The sequence below is a fragment of the Giraffa tippelskirchi genome, chromosome 12 (genome assembly GCF_054371585.1).
Source record: "Giraffa tippelskirchi isolate mGirTip1 chromosome 12, T2T-mGirTip1v1.2.pri, whole genome shotgun sequence".
Lineage (NCBI taxonomy): Eukaryota > Metazoa > Chordata > Mammalia > Artiodactyla > Giraffidae > Giraffa > Giraffa tippelskirchi.
Genome location: NC_137286.1, coordinates 35,156,797 through 35,182,555, shown reverse-complemented (window position 1 = coordinate 35,182,555; position 25,759 = coordinate 35,156,797). Strand labels below are relative to the sequence as shown.

The 25,759-nt window shown below is 40.3% G+C and overlaps 1 protein-coding gene across 13 annotated transcripts in view; it reads right to left on the bottom strand.

Moving 5' to 3' along the window:
- The window catches only part of PEAK1 (pseudopodium enriched atypical kinase 1), a 315,488-nt gene that overhangs the window by 5,892 nt on the left and 283,837 nt on the right, over positions 1–25,759 (bottom strand). For 12 of the 13 annotated variants that reach the window (XM_081549532.1, XM_081549533.1, XM_081549531.1 and 9 more), the window contains one exon: positions 19,776–20,521. In XM_081549532.1, the coding sequence (XP_081405658.1) occupies positions 19,776–20,521 (746 nt within the window). Of the gene's footprint in view, positions 1–17,263; positions 17,649–19,775; positions 20,522–25,759 lie in introns of those variants that run through there. The other variant, XM_081549538.1, reaches the window with a different exon arrangement.

The following is a 25,759-nucleotide window of genomic DNA, read 5'->3' as shown; positions in this document are numbered from 1 at the left end:
TATTGAGCACCTCTTCACCTCTTTAAGAGTTCACTGTAATTTCCCCCTTTTCATTACCATTAACTATTTCTTCATGAAATGAAGTGAAGTGAAAGTCGCTCAGTCGTGTCTGACTCTTTGCAACCCCATGGACTATACAGTCCATGGAATTCTCTGGGCCAGAATACTGGGTTAGGTAGCCTATCCCTTCTCCAGGGGATCTTCCCAACCCAGGGGTCGAACCCAGGTCTCCTGCATTGCAGGCAGATTCTTTACCAACTGAGCTATAAGGGAAGATCCATATTTCTTCATATCCTTTGTTTATTTTCCTCCATTTGAGTCACTGGCGGTTCATTTCATTTAAAAAAAATTAGAGTATAATTGTTTTACAATGGTATATTAATTTTTGCTGTACAATGAAGTGAATCAGCTATATATATACATACATCCTCTCCCTTTTGGACCTCCCTCCCCCCAGTCTCTCTATCCCACCCTTCTAGATCATCATAGAGCACTGAGCTGAGCTCCCTGTGTATAGCAGCATCCCACTAGCTATTTATTTTACACACGGTAGTGTATATTAATGGACTTCCCTCATGGCTCAGATAGTAAAGAAACTGCCTGCAATGCAGGAGACCTAGGTTTAATCCCTGGGTTGGGAATATCCCCTGGAGAAGGGAATGGCTGCCCACTCCAGTATTCTTGTCTGGAAAATTCCATGAACTGAGGACCCTGGCAGGTTACAGCCCATGGGGTTGCAAAGAGTCGAACATGACTGAAAGTATATTATATGTCAATCCTAACTCCCAATTTGTCCCACCTGTGCCTTCCCCATCTGTGTCTACATGTCTGTTCTCTATATCTGTATCTCTATTCCTGCCCTGAAAGTAGTTTCATCTATATCATTTTTCTATTGTTTCTCAGGTGGCTCAGTGGTAAAGAATCCACCTGCAATTCAGGAGACGTGGGTTTCTTCCCTGGGTCAGGAAAATCCCCTGGAGAAAGAAATGGCAATCTACCTCAGTATTCTTGCCTGGGAAATCCCATGGATAGAGGAGCCTGGCGGGCTACAGCAAATGGGGTCACAAGAGTTGGACATGACTTAGTGACTAAACAACATCATTTTTCTAGATTCCACATATATGTGTTAATATATAATATGTGTTTTTTTCTTTCTGATTTCTTCACTCTGTATGACAGACTCTAGGTCCCAATGACCCAATTCTGTTCCTTTTTATGGCTGAGTAATATTCCATTGTAGACTTGTACTACATCTTCTTTATCCATTCATCTATCATTGGACATTTAGGTTGCTTCCATGTCCTGGCTATTGTAAACAGTGCTGCAACACTATGTACACTGAACACTGGGATAGATAAAAAAAAAATCTACAAACAATAAATGGTAGAGAGGATGTGAAGAAAAGAGAACCCTCTTCCACTGTTGGTGGGAATGTAAACTGATACAGTCACTGTGGAGAACAGTAGGAAGGTTCTCTAAAAAACTAAAGATAGAACTACCATATGACCCAGCAATTACACTACAGAGCATAAACCAAGACAACCATGCTTCAAAATGACACGTGTACATTTTCTTTTAACAGGCCAATATTCAAGCAATAAGGCCTCTCAAAAAGAATCTTATTAAGTGGTTATGGATCAAGGAAGAGTTTTTTGAACAAAAACATTAGCCAAGAGTTCTACATCCTAAAACAACTATTGTATTTCTAGTCTTAAAGGGTTGGAAAAGCAATAAATAAATAAAAAATCACCCCCCCCAAAAGGATTATCCTCATGATACGACATGAGAAGCTGACAACGGAAGGCTGTCTTCAACTCTATTCATAGATTGTAACAGCCTGGTCTGGACAGCTCCTCCACGACCCTGGGAACCAAGAACAAACTTTTCCTCCTTGGCGGGAGCACACTGCTGCACCTCACAGACACCAAAGCCTCCCAGCAACGGGTGCTCTGCAGTGTCTACAATTTGCTCATTTATTGTGGTGACACGGAAAAGCAAATTTTTCCTGCCCTGAAAACAGTTTCATCTATATCATTTTTCTATTGTTTCTCAGGTGGCTCAGTGGTAAAGAATCCACCTGCAATTCAGGAGAAGTGGGTTTCATCCCTGGGTCAGGAAAATCCCCTGGAGAAAGAAAGCCTTCTCTATTTACAAAGAAAAATGTACATTTTCTTAGGAGGATGCTGATGGATCCTCGGTTCTGGGAAGCAGCAGGCTCTGATTTCCATCAAAACAGATGCCTTAAAAAAGGAGCCGTGGCAAAGGAGTCTGAAGGAGAGGAATATCCCTCTCTCTTTTATTGTATTTATACATATTTATTACAGTGGTCAATGACACACACACACACACACACACACACACATGCACACATGAGAGAGAGATGTGAAAAAAAGGTTCTTCGTTTTCTACCACGAACTTCATCAGTTTTTGGCATTTCTTCTTTATGCAAACTTCTGGTCTTGAAATAGAGATATCCCCAGGCTGAGTTCAAGTTCCAACATATATCTTTCAGAAAGCATTATCTTTGGAAAGCTTTCTAAGTCTCAGCAATGCAATATAATATATAATCTTGTATGTTCATCAATCACAACATGAATTATTTCTGTACTGTAGGCAATATTTCATATTTATATGTCACTAGGTATTTAAAAATCTTATACTAGTCATCATTTAGTTGTATGGGAGTTAGATCTAGGACATGACACATTCCAGTTTTAATAATTTGCTCAATATCACACTGCCCGCTAGAATGGAAGTTCAAAGGTCCCAACTCCTCAGCCTTTGAAAAGCCAGTCAAATACCACTGAGTTTGGCTGAATGAGACTGGAGTTAAACTCCGTCACTCTATAGAAGGGAAACTTGCCAAGCATTTGAAAGGCCTAGCATTTAGCCTCGCTGCCAGCTGTGTAACCTTGGTCATTTCTCTTAATTTCTCTGGGTCCCAGTCTTTCTAAGTAAAGGAGTCATATAAAGAATACTGAAATTACTTCACAGGGCGGTTGTGAGAATCAGCTGAGATCAAGTGTGTCAGCATAACTGTACACTACTGCTGCCGTGCTGCCCTGTGCTCAGTCGGCTCAGTCGTGTCTGACTCTCAGCGACCCCATGGGCTGTAGCCCGCCAGGCTCCTCCGTCTATGGGGATTCTCCAGGCAAGAATACTGGAGTGGGTTGTCATGCCCTCCTCCAGGGGATCTTTCCAACCCAGGGATCAAACCAAGGTCTCCCTCATTGCAGGCGGATTCTTTACTGTTCAAGTCACCAGGGAAACCCCTGTAAACTACTAAGCGGTACAAATGTAACATTCATAATGACTAAAACAATGACAACTTGTAAATGTTAAAAAGTGATGCATTATAGAATCCGCACATTTTTTCAAACAGAGAGCAAGACAGATAATTTCATCTTTCTTTGGGGTCTGAGAGCTACACACCCCAGCAGTGAGGTTCTCTGATGACAGGCTTAGCAGAGGGTGGCTAAACAGGGACCATTAAGGTTTTCCACCTCCATGCCAGGTCAGCCCTGACCAACAAGTTGAGATCAGTAGTATGTTCTGATTTAAGATGGCTCAGTCTAAGACTAAGGAAGAGAACTGTTTGGCCAAACTGTAGTTTTCACTGTGCCAAGTTGCACAGAAAAAAAACTTGCCACCTCGTGGCTTGCCATTAAAAGCAGAGAAGCTATTCTAATTGTTACTTCTATTCTAACTGTATCTATACACACTCCACACACAATTTTAGAAGCTATCTCAGAGTTTTGTGAGTAGATAAGAACATGGATACTACAATAAGAATTTATGTTTGGCTTCACAGATCAACTTGAGATAAAGGTTCAAAGTGATTTATGAAGAAGAAATGATAAATTGTTCAGTCACTTTAGATGCTCTGAAGGAAAATAATCTGCTTAGAGAGCCAAGTGAGGAGCTGACACTTCCTTATCTCTTCATCTTATAATATGGAGACAGGTTGAAGAATAACTGGTCACTCGAGTTGTAAGGGCAAAGGAAAAACGGAGAATACTGGAGTATGAAAGAAGAAAACAAAATACTAGTGCTTTTAATTAGCTCATAACTAAGAAAACAGTTACAACCAAAACACAGACTTATGGAGATTTCCATAACAGGATTTTTCATATGATGAGTATCTCATAAATCTTTATTATGGAGGTTGCGATGATGTTAATTTAGGTAGGAGTGTTATATTATTCTATTCACCACAAAGTAGCCATTTTTCAAATATTAATAACTTGATTCCTTTGGTTTAAAAAACACCTCAAAATGACTTGGCTTCAGATGATGAATTTCTAGTTCAACAGTCATTTCAGAAAACAAGCCACTCTTTCCAGAACAAATGGAGAGGGGTCTTCCTGCTGCTTGTTGTCTTTTCCTTCTTCTCTTACTCAGTATTTTCTCTAGCAGAGATCAAAGTAACTTCTTGGCCTCCCATTTTCATTTACCTTTCTTGAAAGGAATTCACATTCCTTCCTTACAGAGGGTAGCTGGCTTCAACTGAAAGATTCCTCTCCCCAAGAAGAATGATTTCCATAGGATTCCTTGGCTCCACAAAATTCTGAAATAGGAACAAAACTGGAGCTGGAATGGTCCCATATCTTCATGTATGATTCCCTTTTGTAATGGGAGAGAAATCATCTCATATTTGTTATTACTATGTATGGGAAAACCTATTTAAAATGCTGCCGATTTTGGCAGACTGTATTGTGTACATTTTCTGAATGGGAAGAAAAGCCCTAGGAGAGCCTGAGCCACGGTGACACTAGAGGGAGCTGCGACATCAAGATCCACGAGTCATCTGCATGGAAACTGCAGCAAGAGAACAAAAAACCAGGCTGGAGAAGGCTGAATCTCAAAACACGCTATAGGTTCTCTTTATGGACACGTTCTTGGTTCTGTGGAAGTGGCAATGCCTAGTTCATGTAGAGGGAAGGCTTCGTGTGGGGAGCACAAGCAGGAGGGGACGCCCATCCTGGGCACACTGACCTTTGCCTGCTTGCCCTCTCACAAGCTACTTCTCCCAAAGAAAGCCAGAAGAACATCAAAAAGGAGAGCCAGTCAGCTGATAGTTCCACACCCACCAATGTGGACAATACACTGTCACAAAAAAAGAGGCTAGGGGGAAACTACGTGCTTGTCTGAGTTAATCAAGATGAGTGAGAACAGAGAAGGAGAGGAGAAATACTGATTCCCATCAATTGAGCATTCAAACAAGTATATGGCAGCTCCTCAAGGACTTCCTGTCTGGAGAACATGGCATCCTGAAGCACCAGGCCAGAGCCCCCAGATACAGTGGGAACTCCTTAACCAAAGACAAATCACTTGTTGGAAAATGGGGGAAAAATGCTTCCAGAATCAGTCAAGTTAATCTCTTCTGAGACCTTCTTAGACCTGAGTCAAAGCCCATAACCCTCACACAAGCCTGATCTTGGTGGGGAAACAGGGCTGACAATGGATTCCCCACACACAACCTGGGAAGTTTAATTCCAAACATTCATTTCAACGCAGGAGCTCATTTTCTGTGTTGCTCCTGGCAACTACTCTGCATACCGTTGAGGCAAACTTGCCATTATAGAGCATTTATGTTTGTTATAGTAATCTTAATCTAGCTAGGTAGCTAACTTTAAAAAAGTAGACTGTGGGGGGCTTTGACTGCAAAGCCTCACTAAAAGCAGCTGGGACAGAGAAGACAAGGTTATGTGTCTAATGCTACTGACACTGTCAGAATGCCCACGATGCCCGAGACCTGTAATGAAGGTGTACACTTTCCACCCTTTCAGTACTGGGGAGTGGATTAGATATTGAGTTTAAGGCAATAAAGTAGAAGGTGGGGTGGGGGGAAGGTGGACATTTGGCAAAACTGGATGGCTGTGGAATAAATCAGTTGTTGAATGAGGAGTGGTATTATCAGTTCTCACTTACTTGACCCCTCCACCCAAAGGCTCCCTGAAATGCTGGTGTTTGAGGGGTCTGCTGTCTTTTCTCATTGACACTCTCCTTTCAGGAAGCTCATGGCTTCAACCATTGTGATATACTGCTGACTTCCACATCTACATTTGTGATCCAAACTTATCTTTGAGCTTCAGACTTATCTATACAAGGGCCTACTTGATTTCTCTCCATATATGTCCCATCCTATAGATATGTGCCTTAAACTCAACATAACCAAACCTGAACTTTTTCCCACCAAATTTCCTGTTCTAGTTTGCCCGCTTTTGGTGAATGGCCCTGTTATCTGCCCCAGCATCTAGATGAGTTAGCAAGTTCACTCTGGGTTTCTCCTCCATCCTCATTCTCTGCATCTCGTTAATTATCAGCTTTGACTGATTTTGTTCCCATATGCTTTCAAATTCTCCTCTTTTCTCCATCTCTATGGCTACCATTATCACTTGCTGGTCTGCTACCAAAGATTTCCAGCTGGTCTCCCCAACTCTCATGTGATTTCTCTCAAATATACCTTTTACATAGCCACAAGAGCCACCTTTCAAAAAAAATTGAATAAACTTCCTAGGGGTTCCCCATTATCTCCAGAGGATAAAGTCCTGGCCTGGCTTCCCTTACCAGGCTTATTTCTCCCCTGTCTCCTACTTTCACCACAGTGAACTCCCTGCAGCCAGTGCCCTAATCCTACCCTCCAGGGGTTATCTCTGAGTGAGGCTCCTCTTCTCCCCTCATTTGCTGAGGGATTCCCACTTATATTTTTCTTTAAAGTCCTCACGTGTGTCATGTGTATCAAAGACAGAAAGTGCTAAATGCCCTAAATCTCCTTTCTGTGTTTAGCTACATCTCATGTACATGTCTCTATTATTACAGCTGTCACAGTTTTTGTCTGTCTTAAGAGCAGATATTTGTACCTTTAGGGCCCAGCACAGAGCCAGGCACCTAGTGCACGCTCAGTGTGGCTACACAAATTCTGAGAACGCTGACATCTGACCTGCTGTAGCCATAAGGCTTATTTACTCAGAACAGCTAGAATATATGATTAGCTCTTATGAAACAGATGGAAGCTGGCAACCTGATGGGGAGGGGGCAAGGGCAGACAAATCTGGGTAATAAACGCTCATGACCTGACTACACAAATGAGTCATATCTGAACAATGGGGGCTGGTCTGCTGAGTCCAGGCTGCCCTGGAGGCTCAGGGGTTTTGTGCTGTACAAACCCACACAAAACAACACTGCTCTTTGTCATTCCATTCAATTTTCTCTTTTCTCCAAAGGAAGCAATAAGTATAAAATACAGGACCCTTCAAAAATATTCTACATTAGCTTTTATTTCTCTATTATGGGCCCAGTTGGCCTAGTGTGCCTTCAGCCGACTTCCACTTTATCAGCAGGGATTCCCATTTGCAGCTTGCTCTGTGCACTTTACAGGACCTCAGTGAACCTTAAGTGAGACGATGTTGTGGGGAATGAATGGCAGAGGGACAAAAATGAGAAATGCTGATGATTGCACACACACTATACCATCTGTGCTGTTCTGTCACATTATCCCAAAGCACAACAGCATATGCGAAATGGCGAAGAATGGAAAGTGGCAAATTCTAAATTGATATTCATTATTTGGTACAACTTTACTATGAGAATACAGGCTGATCACTGATAGATTTCAATTCTTTGATCTGTCCAGAAGGAGTACTGCCTTACTTGCTGCTACAGAGCTAAGACCATACATGCTCAATGCTGTTACAATCATATTCAAAATGGATTAAGTATTTACTATATAAATACTGTCTGGGCCCCCAGGAATCAGAACTCCACGCTGTAGAAATCTGCTATGAGACCTGTCAGGTAGGCCAGGTATTTTACAGCTTGACTTGCTGTAAAAATGTTCACATGCTCCCCCCCAATATTTGGGAGTCTAGAAAAGAAATTCAAGAAGGCAACTGTATAAGATTTCACTATTTTATTTGTGATTTGTACTCACTGAACTCTTTTTATGCTCCCACTCAGCATATGGAACAAAAGAAATTCATGTGTGTTTCTGAGCCAGTAATTTAGGCTGACCAGGTGACACCCAGGAAGATCACACTAAAGAAACTGAGGCACAAACCAGTTGAACAACTTGCTGAGGGCCCAGATTAGGAATTCTATTTAGTTTGAATCCCAATTTATAATTGTTAGCTGTGTCCTCTCACTTTATTAATTAAAGCTGTGGCTCTTTTCCCACTAGACAGTTCATTTTGATTCTTGGTTTACATGAGTACCCCAAACCTCTCCTTTTGAAACCAATTTCCAGTAGAGACTTTAGGGCACTTTGGTATGCATTCAGCAGTGAAATATAGTGGACACTGACTTAGGGTGGCTATGAGTCTGTAGAGCTGGCTGCTGATCAGTTGCTTTCTGGGAAGGTCCAACGTTGGGCACATTTGTGTTGCATTATGAAAATGAAAATGGTTTCCTCTCTGTAGCTGGTTCCTTGTCACTAAGCCAGCAATTAACTGCTTGATCCTATAGTCTGAACTAGTTGTAAATTCCTACCAATCCCAGTTATTCCTATTAATGCTTTTTCATTTACTGTCTTGATTGCTCAGCAACCACCCAAATGAGATCAACAGAGACTCCAGAGTCAAAATGCAATAAAAGATGTTGGTCTCCACAGTTCACCTCTACTTTATTACAAGCTTTTAACAAGATTCTTGGCATAGCTGGAAGGAAAGGAGCTGCTCCACTGCCGTAATCAGGTAGTGAGCCCCTTCCCTGAGCTTTGTGTGCTCTCTCTATGAGAACAGAGACCAGGACTACTTTAAAAGAAGAAGATTCCCACTACCACAGAGTTGGAAGTGCTGCAAAAATAAGTCAGAAATGTATACTTTTGCTTACAAAAGATTTTCATTGCCTTCCTCAAAGTAATTTCATCAATTTCTCATGTGGTCTCACAGAGCAGCACTTGTTATAAAATGATCTCATAACAACAGTGAAAAAAGAATGTCCCATGGACACTGAGCCATAATTTTACCAACTGTCCACCCTGCTTCTAGGCAAAAAGCTGTCATTTGTCCACTCAAGGATAACACTGAGGAACAGCAGGGCCAGTCCACTGACTCAGGTATGATCTAATAGGACAAGTTCCATGTAGGAATGAAGAGGCAGCCTGCCATAAAAGTTGATGACAATATGCAAAAGTAATTGTTCCTCTCTGTTCTCAGGTTCTTCCTGTTTGTTCTTCCTGTTTCAAAAGGCCTGCCCTTTGAAAGTTGATGAGTGTATTTTGAAGATTACGTGTTTGTTCAGTGGCTACTTAGATCCTTTGAAAGGTGGCAAAAGTAAGGTGGATTTTATTTAGAACAGGGAAGTTAAGGGCTGGAGGCCAGCCAACACGCAGCCACAGAGACAGACGGTCCAATCTACTGCATGGTGGCTCACCAAATGGTTATGAGGGGATAAAAGGAGACATGAATGACACAAACAGGAGCTGAAGGTTAAATACTGTCTAGGAATAAATGTGGTCTTTTCTTCACCAAAACTCTTAAAAATGCACTGTGCTCGCTGCCTCCTCTGCCTCCCTGTATCCACACTTCCCTAACTCACTGCATTTGATATCCACTTCCACTGCTACCAAGACTGTATTTATTTTTTGGGCAGTGGGGGTGGGGGTGGGGAAGTTTACCAGAGATTCAACTCCTGCCTTCTTATATTGCTCAAACCTTCCTGAATCTTCAACTCTGATCTGTGGGTTCTTGTCCTTTGCTATATCCCTTTCAAATTCTCCTGCTTTAGGTCAATTAGCTGTGTGGGCCTTTTCCCAATATGCAGACTCTACCACTACAATATCATACATTCCCAGTTTGAACTAAATCAAGTTGATGAGAGCACTAGGTAACCTTGACCTCTCTTCTGAGTACCAAACTCACATTTTTATCTGGCTACACATGTTCTCTTGACTTGGCTGTCCCATGGGCACACTACACAGAGAGCTCATCTTTCTGGCTTTTCTGATTCATATTTCAGTTAATGGCATCACCATCCTCCTGGGGTTGCTCCTTCGTGAAATCTTAGCATCAGTGCCCTCATCCTACATCCAGGCACTCACCAGAGATGGTCGACTGCCTGTCTCAGCTCCTTCACCACCTGTCCCTTTTTTTTGATGATCTTATTGCAAGATCTCATCATTACTTACCTGGACTGTTGCAATAGCATAATGACTGACTTCCCTGCTTCCAATGCTTCTGAACTTTTCCACCACAGTTTATTTTTAAAACCATTAATCTCTAAAATCATTAATCTTCTGTTATCTCTCTGTTTAAAAATCCTTAATGGTTTCCCACAAAACACAAAATAAAGCCTAACCTCTTAAGCTCATCAATCAAAGCCTCTAAATTTGGGCCCAAATCTTCCCAGCTCCATTTTCCACTATTCTCTCCACATACTGTATTTACCCCTAACAATAATGTGAAGTAGACACTAGAGGCCCTTTTTTATTGGCCGTGAGATTTAACAGTGTTAAAATGACTTCTTTCATTTATTAATCTTTATCTTTACATCTTCACACCACTCTTAACCTTTACTATAATGTCTTATTTAAAAGTTACTTATGCCTTTGTCTTTTCCACTGGAATATATGCTCTTTGAGGGCAAGGCTTTTGCTTTATTCATATGTATTTCTGTAAATGCATGCAGATATTACAATTACAATGTTTTATACAGTCAATGTTTGCTGAAAGGTCAAGAAATATTTATTGAATGCCCATTATGTATGCAACATTATATTAGTATATAATGCTGTCTAATGCTAAGGATATTAGGTTAATAATATAATAAAGATATATGGATTAGCAAGCCATGTTCCCCGTCGCAGGGAAGCTCAAGTATAACAGTGGGGAGGGGAGGCATGTTACTTTAATTGGGTAATGGTAGTGTTGAATGGGCTTCTCAGGTGGCGCGAGTGGTAAAGAACCTGCCTGCAAATGCAGGCAACATAAGAGACGCAGGTTCAATCCCTGGATAGGGAAGATTCCCTGGAGGAGGGCATGGCAACCCACTTCAGTATTCTTGCCTGGAGATTCCCATGGACAGAGGAACCTGGGGGGCTACAGTCCGTGGGGTCACAAAGAGTCAGATATGACTGAAGTGACTTAGCATAGCACAGCACAGTACTGTAGAACTGTAGCATGATAGAACAGTGGTAGAGAAATCCACTACATATAGAGTGGGTATGCAGAGAGGAGCATCAACATATTCTCAGAAGATCAGAGAAAAAAATTCACAGAGCTGGATTCTTTAAGAAAATATAGGAGTTTTCTGGGCTTCCCTGGTGGCTCAGATGGTAAAGAATCTGCAATGTGGGAGATGCAGGTTTGATCCCTGGATTGGGAAGATCCCCTGGAGAAAGGAATGGTTACCCACTCCAGTATTCTTGCCTGGAGAATTCCACGGACAGGGGAGCCTGGTAAGTTACAGTCAATGGGGTGGCAAAGAGCAGGACATGACTGAGTGAAGAGTTTTCTAGGTACACGAGAAGAGAGTGGTGGAATGAGTAGCTACCATTTACTGAATGCTTACTTTGTGTCAAATGATGCTCTGAGTACTATATACATCTCTAGGTACAACTGACTCTTGTGAGTTTTCACAATGGCTTTAGGAAGAATGCAGTATTTTCTCCATTTTACAAATAAAGACAATAGGCTTAGAAAAGGCAAGTAACTGGGCCAAGGTAACACAGCTCATAAGATAGCTAAAGTACAAATTTAAACACAAGTCTTTCTGACAACAATCTAAATTTTAACCGCTATATGAACAGTCCTGAAATTTTGTAAAGGAACCACCTGAAGGCGCTTGCTAACAGTGTAGCTGCCCAGGCCTCACTTCCAGAAATGCTGATTCCGTAGGTGTGAGATGGGATCTAGATAAGCACATTTTTAATGAGGATCCCACAGATGATTCTGAAATAGGTTACCTGTACAGACAATGCTCTTCCCAGAAAAGCAGTCCAAAGAGAGGAACTGGTGAGGGCAAAGCTGGGTAGCATGAAGCAGGAGCTATTTATAATTTGTGTTCAGAGGATGGGACTACAGAGATAATAAGTAAGGACACCTGTGCCTTCAAGAAGCTCACTATCAAATAATCCATAATCTTCAATTCCTTACTTTTTTCACTGAAAAGACATTATGACATCGTTTTTTAAACAAAATAAAAACTGTCCATAATCATTACTACTCTGACACAGAAATCATTTGTATATTACCATTTTGTAGGTCAATTCTTTTTTTAAGTTATGGTTACAGTATTTGGTATTCTGCTGTTTTAATGTGACACTTAATCAATGTAAAAAATGTTTTCCATGATTTTAAATAATCGTCATAATAACATTTTTAAGGGCTGAAAACATTCCATTGGGCTAATACACCATAATTTATTACATTGTTTCCTTAATATCAGGCACTTAGTTTGTTTCCAATTTTTGGCAGTACTAAAATTCTGAAGGATTGTTACACTTAGTAGCTTTCTCTCATAATTTTAAGGAAAGATGTTTATGACTTTGAAGGAATGAGAAGGAAAATATCTAAGTGCAAAGCCTATTAAAATATGCTCAGGCTAGTGCCTAATATTAATGAAGAATAATAGTGAATGACCAAAAGAATGTTGAGAAGTAATTTTCCATTATTGTTAACAATACTAATGCATTATTTTATTATATGTTATATATACTTCATAATTTACAAAAACAGTTTCACTACATAAACACATATACATATAACAATCTCACGAGGTAGTTAGGGCAGTGAAAATCAAGAGAGGTTATATGACTTGCTTGAGTACACACAATGACAGATAGAGAATTTGGACTCACATTAGCTGACTACTTTCCTTTATTCTATGTTGTGATGTCTTTTAGTTTAAGACCAAGGAAAATCATAAAGATAGTCACACTGAATGAAAAACAGAATAAAGCTGTGAACTGAATCGTGTCTTCTCAAGACTCACATGTTAAAGCCCCAACACCCAATGTGACATACTCTCTCCCCCACCCTCCCAAGTGCAGACATAAGGACACAGCAAGAAGCCAGGAAGAGAATCTTCCTTTCCAGTCTCCCAAACTAGGAGAAAATATATCCAGTCTATGGTATTTTGTTATGGTGGCCCGAGCAGACTAAGATTTTGCTGCTGAGTAGGGTACTGCAGTAAGCAGTATCCCAAAATGCAGAAGTGGCTTTGGAATTGGGTAGAAGCTGAAAGAGTTTTAAAAGTCATGATAGAAAAAGCTTAGAAACTTTTGAACAGACTGTTGCTAGAAATATGGACATTAAGGGTGATTCTGGTGAGGTCTCAGAAATGAGGAACATTTATTAGAAACTAGGAAAAAAGGTGAGATTTCTTAAAAAAATGGCAAAGAACTTGGCTAAACTCTGTTCCAGCATTTTGTTAAGGCAGAACTCGTGAGCAATGAAATTGGATATTTAGCTGAGAGACAAAGTGTTAAAGGAACAACTTGCTTCCTTTTGACTGCTTATAGTGAAGTGCAGAGGGAGAAAGAGTTGAAGAAGGAATTGTTAAGCAACAAGGAACCAGAACTTGAAGATTTAGAAAACTCTCAGCCTACCCACACCACAAAAAATGACAAAATTTGTTCTAAAGAGCATACTAAGGGTGTAGCAGAACAGCCATTTGATAAGGAGACAGACTGTGACTCGTGGACTTAATCAGCCGTCTCAGCAGAAGCCAGAAATAGAGATGGGGTTACACCAGCAAAGGCACTGTCAGTTTGAACTAAAGGGACAGAGAAAGCTGGGTGGAATGAAGGAAGGCTAATGGATTCTCCAGGAGTGGATCATAGAGCTATTTAGCTGTGAACATGCACTGTTCTTTAAGGAGAGGGAAGAATGACCCTGAAAAGGTGTTTCAGGAATCATCACAGGGCTGCTACTCCCACCACAGGCCCAGAAGCAAGGCTGTTTCCTCCTTGGTTTCGAAGGGCTGGGCTGCCTTTCCAGATCGGGAAGGCCAGGACGAACCCGCCCAGTGCCTCAGGGGCAGGCTGCCCTGGCAGTCATGTGGGCGGGTCCTTACAAAGACCCAAAGGATCAGGGTGCCCAGCAGAGACATGGGTGATTCTGTCAGCCCAGTGGGCCTGGAGGGCAGAGTACTGAGTCCAAGAGGACTGTTCTGGAGCTTTAATACCTAATGGAATTTGTCTTGCAAGATTTTGGACTTGCTGGAACCCATCATCCCCTCCTTCCTTCTGAATTCTCCCTTTTAAAATGGGACAGTCTATCCCATGCTTGCCCACCACTGTATTTTGGGAGCATATAACTTGATTAGTTTCATAGGTTTATAGTTGGGGAGGCAATTTGCCTCAGGATTTATCAGACCTTGAGTTTTACACATATCTGATTTCTATGATATTTAGATGAGACTTTGGACTTTAGAGTTGATGTTAGAATGAGTTACCTATGGAGCTGTTAGGATGGCTTGAACATATGTTGCTTGTGATAAGAACATAAATTTTTGGGGGGGTCAGGGGAAGAATGCTATGGACTGAATCATGAACCCTCAAATTCATATGTTGATGTGTTAACCTCCAGTGTTAACTATATTTGGAGATAGGACCTATAAAGAGGTAATTAGGGTTAACTGAGAATAAAAGGGTGGGGCCTTGATATGGATTAGTGTCCTTATAAGAAGAGACACAGGTGGCCCTAGTGGTAAAGAACCTGTCTACCAATGCAGGAGACACAGGAGATGCGGATTCGATCCCTGGTTGGGAAGATCCCTTGGAGGAGGACACAGCAGGAGAGTCCAATGGACAGAGGAGCCTGGCGGGCTACAGTCCACAGGGCTGCACAGAGTTGGACACGACTGAAGCGACTTAGCATGCACAAGAAGAGACACTAAAGAGCTCCAACCTGAGCCATGTGAGGAGTTAGAAAGAAGGCAGCCATCTGCAAGGCAGAAAGAGAGCCCTCACTAGAAACTAAATCACTTGGAACCTTGATCTTGGACTTCCCAGCATTCAGAACTGTGAGAAAATAAATGTATGTTGTTTAAGTCATCCATTCTTAGTATTTTGTTATGGTTCAGTTCAGTTCAGTTCAGTCGCTCAGTTGTGCTCGACTCTTTGTGACCCCATGAATCACAGCACGCCAGGTCTCCCTGTCCATCACCAACTCCCGGGGTTTACCCAAACTCATGTCCATCAAGTCGGTGATGCCATCCAACCATCTCATCCTCTGTCGTCCCCTTCTCCTCCTGCCCCCAATCCTACCCAGCATTAGGGTCTTTTCCAATGAGTCAACTCTTCGCATGAGGTGGCCAAAGTATTGGAGTTTCAGCTTCAACATCAGTCCTTCCAATGAACACCCAGAACTGATCTCCTTTAGGATGGACTGGTTGCATCTCCTTGCAGTCCAAGGGACTCTCAAGAGTCTTCTCCAACACCACAGTTCAAAAGCATCAATTCTTCGGCACTCAGCTTTCTTCACCATCCAACTCTCACATCCATACATGACCACTGGAAAAACCATAGCCTTGACTAGATGGACCTTTGTTGGCAAAGTAATGTCTCTGCTTTTAAATATGCTATTTAGGTTGGTCATAACCTTCCTTCCAAGGAGTAAGCGTCTTTTAATTTCATGGCTGCAAGCACCATCAGCAGTGATTCTGGAGCCCCAAAAAATAAAGTCTGACACTGTTTCCACTGTTTCCCCGCCTATTTCTCATGAAGTGATGGGACCAGATGCCATGATCTTAGTTTTCTGAATGTTGAGCTTTAAGCCAGCTTTTTCACTCTCCTCTTTCACTTTCATCAAGAGGCTCTTTAGTTCTTCTTCACTTTCTGCCATAAGGGTGGTGTCATCTGCATATCTGAGGTTATTGATATTTCTCCCGGCAATCTTGATTCCAGCTTGTGCTTCTTCCAGCCCAGCATTTCTCATGATGTACTCTGCATATAAGTTAAATAAGCAGGGTGACAATATACAGCCTTGACGTACTCCTTTTCCTATTTGGAACCAGTCTATTGTTCCATGTCCAGTTCTAACTGTTGCTTCCTGACCTGCATACAGGTTTCTCAAGAGACAGGTCAGATGGTCTGGTATTCCCATCTTTTGAAGAATTTTCCACAGTTTATTGTGATCCACACAGTCAAAGGCTTTGGCATAGTCAATAAAGCAGAAATAGATGTTTTTCTGGAACTCTCTTGCTTTTTCGATGATCCAGAGGATGTTGGCAATTTGATCTCTGGTTCCTCTGTCTTTTCTAAAACCAGCTTGAACATCTGGAAGTTCACGGTTCTTCACGGTTCACGTATTGCTGAAGCCTGGCTTGGAGAATTTTGAGCATTACTTTATTAGCGTGTGAGATGAGTGCAATTGTGCGGTAGTTTGAGCATTCTTTGGCATTGCCTTTCTTTGGGATTGGAATGAAAACTGACCTTTTCCAGTCCTGTGGCCACTGCTGAGTTTTCCAGATTTGCTGGCATATCGAGTGCAGCACTTTCACAGCATCATCTTTGAGGATTTGAAACAGCTCAACTGGAATTCCATCACCTCCACTAGCTTTGTTCGTAGGGATGCTTTCTAAGGCCCACTTGACTTCACCTTCCAGGATGTCTGGCTCTAGGTGAGTGATCACACCATCGTGATTATCTGGGTCATGAAGATGTTTTTTGTACAGTTCTTCTGTGTATTCTTGCCACCTCTTCTTAATATCTTCTGCTTCTGTTAGGTCCATACCATTTCTGTCCTTTATCGAGCCCATCTTTGCATGAAATGTTCCCTTGGTATCTCTAATTTTCTTGAAGAGATCTCTAGTCTTTCCCATTCTGTTGTTTTCCTCTATTTCTTTGCATTGATCGCTGAGGAAGGCTTTCTTATCTCTCCTTGCTATTCTTTGGAACTTTGCATTCATATGGGAGTATCTTTCCTTTTCTCCTTTGCTTTTCGCTTCTCTTCTTGTCCCAGCTATTTGTAAGGTCTCCTCAGACAGCCATTTGCTTTGTTATGGTAGCCTGAGCAAACTAAGACAACACCCAAATTTAAGATGTTAATACTCTGTCACCACAGTGGATTTGGTATTTAAGGAGCAGTGGTATTTAAGGAGCAGTATCCTTTGACTTTCAAATTATTAAATTGTAGCATCAACTTCCTTTTGTAACATTTTAAAAGACCTTTTAGTCTCTTTAACAGACATAGAGAACAGACTTGTGGTTGTGGGGTGTGTGTGTAGGGGTGGAGTGAGGGAGGGATAGACTGGGAGTTTGGGTTTAGTAGATGCCAAGTATTACGTATGGAATGGATGGACAACAAGGTTCTACTATATAGCACAGGGAACTATATTCAACATCCTGGGATAAACCATGGTGGAAAACAATATTAAGAAATGTATATATATGTATAACTGAGTCATCTTGCTGTATAGCAGGAATTAACACATTGGGCAATGGCACCCCACTCCAGTATTCTTGCCTGGAAAATCCCATGGACGGAGGAGCCTGGTAGGCTGCAGCCCATGGGGTCGCGAAGAGTCAGACAGGACTGAGCGACTTCACTTTCACTTTTCACTTTCCTGCATTGGAGGAGGAAATGGCAACCCACTCCAGTGTTCTTGCCTGGAGAATCCCAGGGATGGAGGAGCCTGATGGGCTGCTGTCTATGGGGTCACACAGAGTCGGACACGACTGAAGCGACTTAGCAGCAGCAAATCAACTATACATCAATTAAAAAAGAGAAAGAGAGAGAGTTATACCTGTCTGGTCACTCTTAAATTTCATTAGTATGGAAAGGGATAATTTTAAGAGGACGAACAGTAAAAAGTTGTTTGTATGAGCCAACCGCTAGTCTTTTTTGATTATTTCTGCAACAATAGGGCTCACAGTATCCTAGTAGCTTATTCCTTTAAGGTTGTACTATCAACTGGGTACTTCTAGAAATGCCTAGAGGGTCTTCAAGTAGACATTTATATTCACCATTTAGTGTAAAACATCCTTTCCCAAACCTGCCAACAACTCTCAGTATATAACCACTTGCCACCTGTTCTTTGGAGATTGCTTTTGCATCATTACAAGCAAAGAAATCAATGCCAGGCCATTGATTTGGGAAAGAGACAAGATTGCACAGCAATAATACATAAAGTTAGTCAAGCCCTACTTCTCAGTTGTTTTGAAAGAACAGATAGTTCAATGTTCTTTTCTGAAATAGGCATTCATCCTGCATTGGCGATCCTGTAGTAATACAGGCTTGAGATAGATGAGGTCCCATAACTCCAACTAGTGTAACGGCTCTTGAACACTACACAGAATCTCAACATGCCTTTTTAGACTCAACAGTAATGTATTAACTTGAATCTAGATTCTCTCTCTGCAGTTTACCCCTCAGTTTAATTTAAGAAGTGTGGGCTGGGGCACAAGGTCACTCTGAGTACCACCAGAGAGTTAAGTGGCTTAGGTGCTGCAAATGCAGAGAGCAGTCAGCTGAAGGTCTGGTCCAAATATATGTTCTGTCTTGAAAGACAGGTAAAGCCAATCATTTACTTTATCCATTAATTTACTAAGATAGCATCTGGTCTATGTAGCCAAATTAACATGTACAAGTCATTTAGATATGTTAATTAGTTTTGAACCAGTGAATAGAATCTGGAAAAAGGGACTATGCAAAGGGTGAACCAAGGTTATATTTACATAGAGATTTATGTTTTTAGAAACTCTTTCACATGCATTATCTCACTTGATCCTAATCTCAATCCCACAAAGTAGATGGGTCATCATTGTTGTAAACATCTGAAAGAGGAGGAAATTAGGGCTCAAAAGATTGTTGCTGTCTTAGCAATACAGTGAAGAAGCTAAGGGATAGTGAAAGAAAGGAATACCAATCACTAGGTATTTTGTTCTCTTGCAGCCATACAGCCCCATAAGATGGGTAAAATTATTATTCCTTTCTAAAGCTGAGGAAACTGACACTCAGAGGAGTAACTTGTGACAGAGCTAAGTGGAACAGTTAGGATTTGAACCTAGATCTTTGGGATTTCAGAGTCCATGCTTCATTTATTACACTGATGAAGCCTATGGCTTACTGTTACAGTGAATGTAATTGCTCAAGAATTCTTGATGCTAAGAGTTTTAGCCTTCTTAAATAAGTGGGCTGTCTGGAATGGGTGATACACATTTAAGAAATTGATGTGACATAACAGAAAAAGTGTAGGCTATGGAACCAGAGAGATCTGTTTAAATCCTAGCTTTACTAATTGCTAGCTGTGTGACCCTAAGCTTTATTCTCACCTGTCAAATGGATAAATAGATCTTAACCCCATGAACTTAATGTGAAGATTAAATCATATAACACAAAACAGTTCCTTGTACATCAACAAATATTATCTTCCTCTATAAAAACATGTCTCTCGGAAGCAGAGGAGTTGGAAAGCAGAGATAGACAAGGGTCTCTTATTTGCTAGGGAATAAAGACAGAAACATGGAGAGTGAAAGGCACATAACAGACCTCATTTGTATAGGAAATCTTTGCAAACAATCCCACTCAAGTACTACCTACTTTAAGAAGAATTTTTTAGCATCAAGAGTCTGGCTTAAGGTCCTTCTAAGCTCCCACAGAATTCTGTTAACTTCTACCTTAGCATTCAGTATACCATGTTATAAATCTGTCTCTTTATAAATCTGTTTTCTCTCTAGATAATAAGTTAAGGCCTCTTCTATTACAATATCTGGTGTAAGGCAGATACTTAATAAGTTTTTGCTGAATGGAGAAAAGAAGGGGGAAAAACAGACCCATTTCAATAACAGTGTGTTGGAGAAGATTAGAATCAGATTTATAATATTTTCTTACCTTGACTGCATAGTTATTAAGTGGATCTTTTGCGTATGAAGCTGTATAGTAAACTGCATCACCGGCCTCACAGCATGGCTTGTCACTGGTCAGCCTGAAGTCTGACCAGCTGTCTACCCCAAAACGGAGTTGGTCTTTCTGCCCAGCCATGAAGAGGTCTTCACATTTAACAGCCAGTTTCTTCAAGGCATCTGTATGAAGGCTTCGGATTTTACCCACCACTTCCTCACGATTCTCAAGTCCTCGATAAAGTGCTTGTCTCTGTGGCTTCTGGATACTCCGGGCCTGTCTACCAGAGGGACCCCGCCGGCTGGACAGGGACTCTGTGCTGTTGGAAAACCTATCTTTAATACTGAGAGTGGTTAGGCTGGAGATGCTGTTTGCTGCTGAGGGCACACGTCTCTCCTTGTGCAAAGGTCTCTCCAAGGAGTCATAAGACTCAGCGTCCAGTCCCTTGAGTTCATAGCTGACCGAGGAGCCAGCACTGCTGGCATCCCAGCTGGGGTCGATATCGTAGGTGGGATTAGCCATGACACAAAGGGTAGTTTCCAGGGACTTTTGGAGGTCTTTGGAGAGTGGCTCTGTATTGGCTCTTATGATCATTTTCTTTGGCAGTGGGGGTGGTGTTGGTTGCAAAGCATTAGGTGCTTCTTGGTCTGTTTTCCCGCCAAAGGCGATGGCATCATCCAAAGCTCCCTTAGGCTGCCGTGGATGCTTGGGAGGTATCATGGCTGCTCTAGATTGTCCTGGATTGTTTTAAAATAAAGAAAGAAAAAAAAAAGAATAATTAAATAAAATTTTTGTTCTGGTTACATAATTGAAACTTAAGCAGAAATAAACATAGTAACCATAAGAATAGAAGAAGTCAACACCTTTATTCAAAAACGGTAAAAGAAAACAAAGAAAAAATAGCTAAATTTAAAGGTTGAATTCAAGACCTAGTGGGAGCAACAAATGTGAACAATGTCTCAGTATTTCCTTGCCATAGGAACAGGGCGATGGCTTTGTTTTCAAGAAGGAATCCAGATTCTCCACTCCTGGCCCCAAGAGTACTGTATTCACCACACTAGAGTACTAAGGAGTGACAGACACTCAAATAACTGTACTGTGACAGAAGAGAAATGATAACATTTGCAGGTTAAAAAGAAATACTTGGGAGCATTACTAAAAACAATCGGATTAGCAAATGAGACTGCTGGATTGGTGCTCAGAGGATACTATTCTATTCTTTTAACTTTGTTCCAAAGTTACATTGTATTGTATACAACACTTGTCATTCTCCATCCAAAACAAACACAATGTCATAAAACATACTATTTCATTTCCCTACAGAGATGGATTCTGGCACCACTTAAACTGGTCTATGTGTAAAGATATCTGAGATTGTTGTAAGGGAAACCGTGTGTATGAGCAGGCAACTGCTGTTTCAAACATCACCCACAAACTCTTACATGATTCTGTTTTATTTGGGGGGAAATATAAACTGTGATTTGAGAGATGCTACATTTGAACTTCTCTGACAACAAGCTCCAGTTACAGAACCAGTCACCTTTGTTTCCTTTCCAGAATTTATGCTTAGAAGATAAAACACGCATGCATGTATCAGTGATACCTTCAGGCCTTATAGTGGAGACAGGGCATTATTTTTTTTAAAGACTGAGAAATATACCATGAAATTTTAATAAAAGTTATTAAAGTTAGTAATGTTATTAAAATGAAATAGTCACTCAATATTTCAGAGTTAAAGCATAATGCTCTATTATGGGTGGAATTACATCCTCTCCCCCCAAATATACTTATGGTACTTCTAAATTGACCTTATTCAAAAACAGAGTCTTTGTAGAGGTAGTCAAGTTAAGGTAATCAAGCATCCAATGACTTCTTAATGAAGTCATTAAGGTAGGCCTCAATCCAATATGGCTGGTGTCGTTATAAGAAGGGGTAAATGTCATATGAAGACACAGGGAGAACACCATGCCATCACAGAGGCATTGCTTGGAGTAATGCAGTTGCAAGCCAGGGATGCTAAGGATTGATGGCCACCACCAGATGCTAAGAAGAAATAAAGGAGGATTCTACCTGGAATCTCGGAGGGAACATGGCCTTGGTAACACCTTAATTTCAGCTCCAAGCTGCCAGAACTAGAGGAGAATAAATTTCTCTTGTTTTAAGCCCCCAGTTTGTGGTACTTTATTAGAGCAGGCCTAGGAAACTATGCTCTTACTAATGATCAGACTGAACAGAAGGCATTGGATGGTCTTGAGGATGATAATGAATAAGGATGGTGGTTTGTTTTTATTAAAAATCATGTCCTTGTAGCAATGCCAAGGGGAAGCACCAATATAAACTGTGATTATAATAACAATATACTCCATTTCCCATGCATGCAATCCGCTTCAAGAACACTTAAAGAGTTTATATAAACTATGACAATATATAAGCAAACCTAAGAACCCTCTTTCCCCACAAATGGCATGTAGCAATATTCTCTTACAAAGAACAGAGCTACATTACATATAAATAAAAAATATGTATATATAGACAGCACAAGACAGAGAGAGAGAAGGAGTGTGAGAATGCTAAGCTCTAAAAGGGGCAGGACATTTGTTTTACTCATTGTTGTACCCTCTTTGTTAAGAAACAGGGCCTAATTATGATAAATGCTTAATAAATATTTCTTGAATGACTAAAGGAATAAATATTTAGGGCTAAAAGAGAAAAACAGGCAAAACTGTATAGGTACCTATATCAAGTAAAGATATTGAATTAGAAATTTATGAAATTCCCACAAAGAAAAGTCTAGGACCATATCGGCTTCACTGATGAATTCTACCAAATGTTTAAAGAAGTATTAAAACCAATCTTTCATTAACTCTTCCAGTAAATAGAAGCGGAAGGAATACTTACCAACTTGAAATCTATGATAAGCCAATATTACCTATACAACAAAATAAGAGAAAGAAACTAATACACTAATATCCCTTATTACTAGACACAGAAATCCTCACAAAATACTAGCAAACTGCATCAAGCAACATATAAAAAGGATAAGATACCACAACATTTTTGGATTTATCCAAGAAATGCAAGGTTGGTTTAATATCAAAAAACCAATCCATGTCATATATAATGTAAATAAAATAAAGAGAGGAGGAAAAAACCTTACACGGTCAGCTCAATGGAAGAAGAAAAAGAATTTCATAAAATCCAATATTTATCAAGATAAAAACACTGAACACGCTGGAAAAAGAAGGGCTCATCCTCGTTCTGATACAGGACGCCTATGAAAAACCAAGAGCTAAATCATACTTAATGGTGAAAGCCTAGGTTTTCCCCTACTAAGGTCAGAAACAAAACAAAGATCCCCATTCTTGTTTCTTCTATTCTACATTGTACTGGAGAACCTAGACAGGGAAATTATGAAAAAAAAGAAATAAAAACATCCAGATTGGAAAAGAAATAAAACTATCTCTATTCACAGATGACATAATCTTGTACACAGGAAAGCCTAAAGAGTCCACAAAAAAAATGAGAACTAATATACCAATTTAGCAAGATTGCAGGACTTATGATCAATATAAAAACTCAACTATATTTCCATATACTAGCAATGAATAACCCCAAAGTTAAATGAAGAAAACAACTGCATTTATAATATCATCAAAAAATATTTAGAAAAACATTTAGCAAAGTAAGTGTAAGACTTGTACACTAAAACTACTTGGGCACTAAAAACTTTGATGAAAGACATTAATGATCTAAATAAATAAAAAGAAATTTTATGTTCATGGATCAGACTTTATATGTTCAGATGGACATAGTCCTCAAATTTTTCCTCTGAAAATTTAATGTCATCCACATCAAAACCCCAGCTAGCTTTCTGGCAGAAATTGACAGAAGGATCCTAAAATTCATATGGAAACACAAAAGATCTAGAGGAGGCCCTCTCCCCACCCAAATCTTGAAAAACAGAACAAAGAACTTACCTTTCCCAACTTCAAAATGTACTTCACAACTACAACAACCAAAAACTATGGGGTCAGTATAAGAATAGAAATACAGATGGATGGAATAGAATTGAGAGTCCAGAAATAAACTCTTATATTTATAGTTAACTGATTTTCAACAAGGATGCCAAGACAATTCAACAGGGAAAGAGAGGCCTTTCAACAAATGGTGCTGGGACAACTTGGTATCCACATGCAAAAGAATGAAGTTGAACCCCTACATTATAGTATACACAAAATTAACTCAAAATATATGAAAGATCAAAATGTTAAAAACTAAATCTATCAAACTCCTAGAAGAAAACAGGAGTAAAGTTTTTTGACCATGGGCTACGCAATTATTTCTTAAATAAAATACCTAAAGCACAAGTAACCGAAATAAATAAATTGGAATTCATAAAAATGAAAAACTTTTGTGCTTCAAAGGTCAATTTCAAAAAAGTGAAAACATAACCCTTAGGAGAGAACATGAGCAAATCATATATCCAAAAGAGACCTGTATCCAGAATTTATAAATACCTCTAACAATGAAAAGATAAATAACCCATTAAAAGTGGTCAAAGTGGGACTTTCCTGGTGGGCCAGTGGTTGAGAATCTGCCTTGCAATGAAAGGGATGTGAGTTCAATTCCTGGTTGGGGAACTAAGATCCCACATGCCATGGAGCAACTAAGCCTATGCATTGCAACAGACGATCCCACAAGATGCAACTAAGACTGAAGGCAGCCAAATAAATAAATATGTTTTTAAAAGAGCAGGCAAAGGATCTGCATAGACATTACTCCAAAGAAGATATACAAAAAGCCAAAAAGCTATTTGATAAATATAAAGTATAAAGATGAGTATAAAGATGCTCAGCATTTCTCACTAGGTAAATGCAAACCAAAACCACAAGACACCACTTTATAGCTACTAAGCTAGCTTTAATAAAATAGATGAACAAGTATCAGTAAAGATATGGAGAAATTCAAACCTTCATACACTGCTAGTGGGAATCTAAATGGTGCAACCATGAAAACGGTTTGTTAGTTATTCAGAAAGTAAAACAGTTACACATGATCCAGCATTTCTAATCCTAGGGATATATGCGAGAGAAATGAAAACATATGTCCACACAAGAACTTGTACTCAAATGTTCATGGCAACATTTGTGTACAAGAGCCCCAAAATGGAAACAACTCAGATGTGCATCAACTGATGAATAGATAAACAAAATGTAGCATAGCCACACAACATAATATTCAGTTCAGTTCAGTCACTCAGTCGTGTCTGACTCTTTGAGACCCCATGGATTGCAGCACGCCAGGCTTCCCTGTCCATCACCAACTTCCACAGCTTGCTTAAACTCATGTCCATTGAGTTGGTGATGCCATCCAACCATCTCATCCTCTGTCATCCCCTTTCCTCCTGCCTTCAATCTTTCCCAGCATCAGGGTCTTTTCCAGTGAGTTAGTTCTTCGCATCAGGTGGCCAAAGTATTGGAGTTTCAGCTTCAGCACCAGTCCTTCCAATGAACGTTCAGGACTGATTTCCTTAAGGATTGACTGGTTTGATCTCCTTGCAGTCCAAGGGACTCTTAAGAGTCTTCTCCAACACCACAGTTCAAAAGCATCAATTCTTTGGCACTCAGCTTTCTTTATAGTCCAACTCTCACATCCATACATGAATACTGGAAAACCATAGCTTTGACTAGATGGACCTTTGTCGGCAAAGTAATGTCTCTGCTTTTTAAAATGCTGTCTATGTTGGTCATAGTTTTTCTTCCAAGGAGCAAGCATCTTTTAATTTCATGGCTGCAGTCACCACCTGCGGCAATTTTGGAGCCCAAGGAAACAGTCTGTCACTGTTTCCATTGTTTCCCAAGCTATTTACCATGAAGTGATGGGATTGGATGCCATGATCTTAGTTTTTTGAATGTTGAGTTTTAAGCCAGCTTTTTCACTCTCCTCTTTCACCTTCATCAAGAGGCTATTCAGTT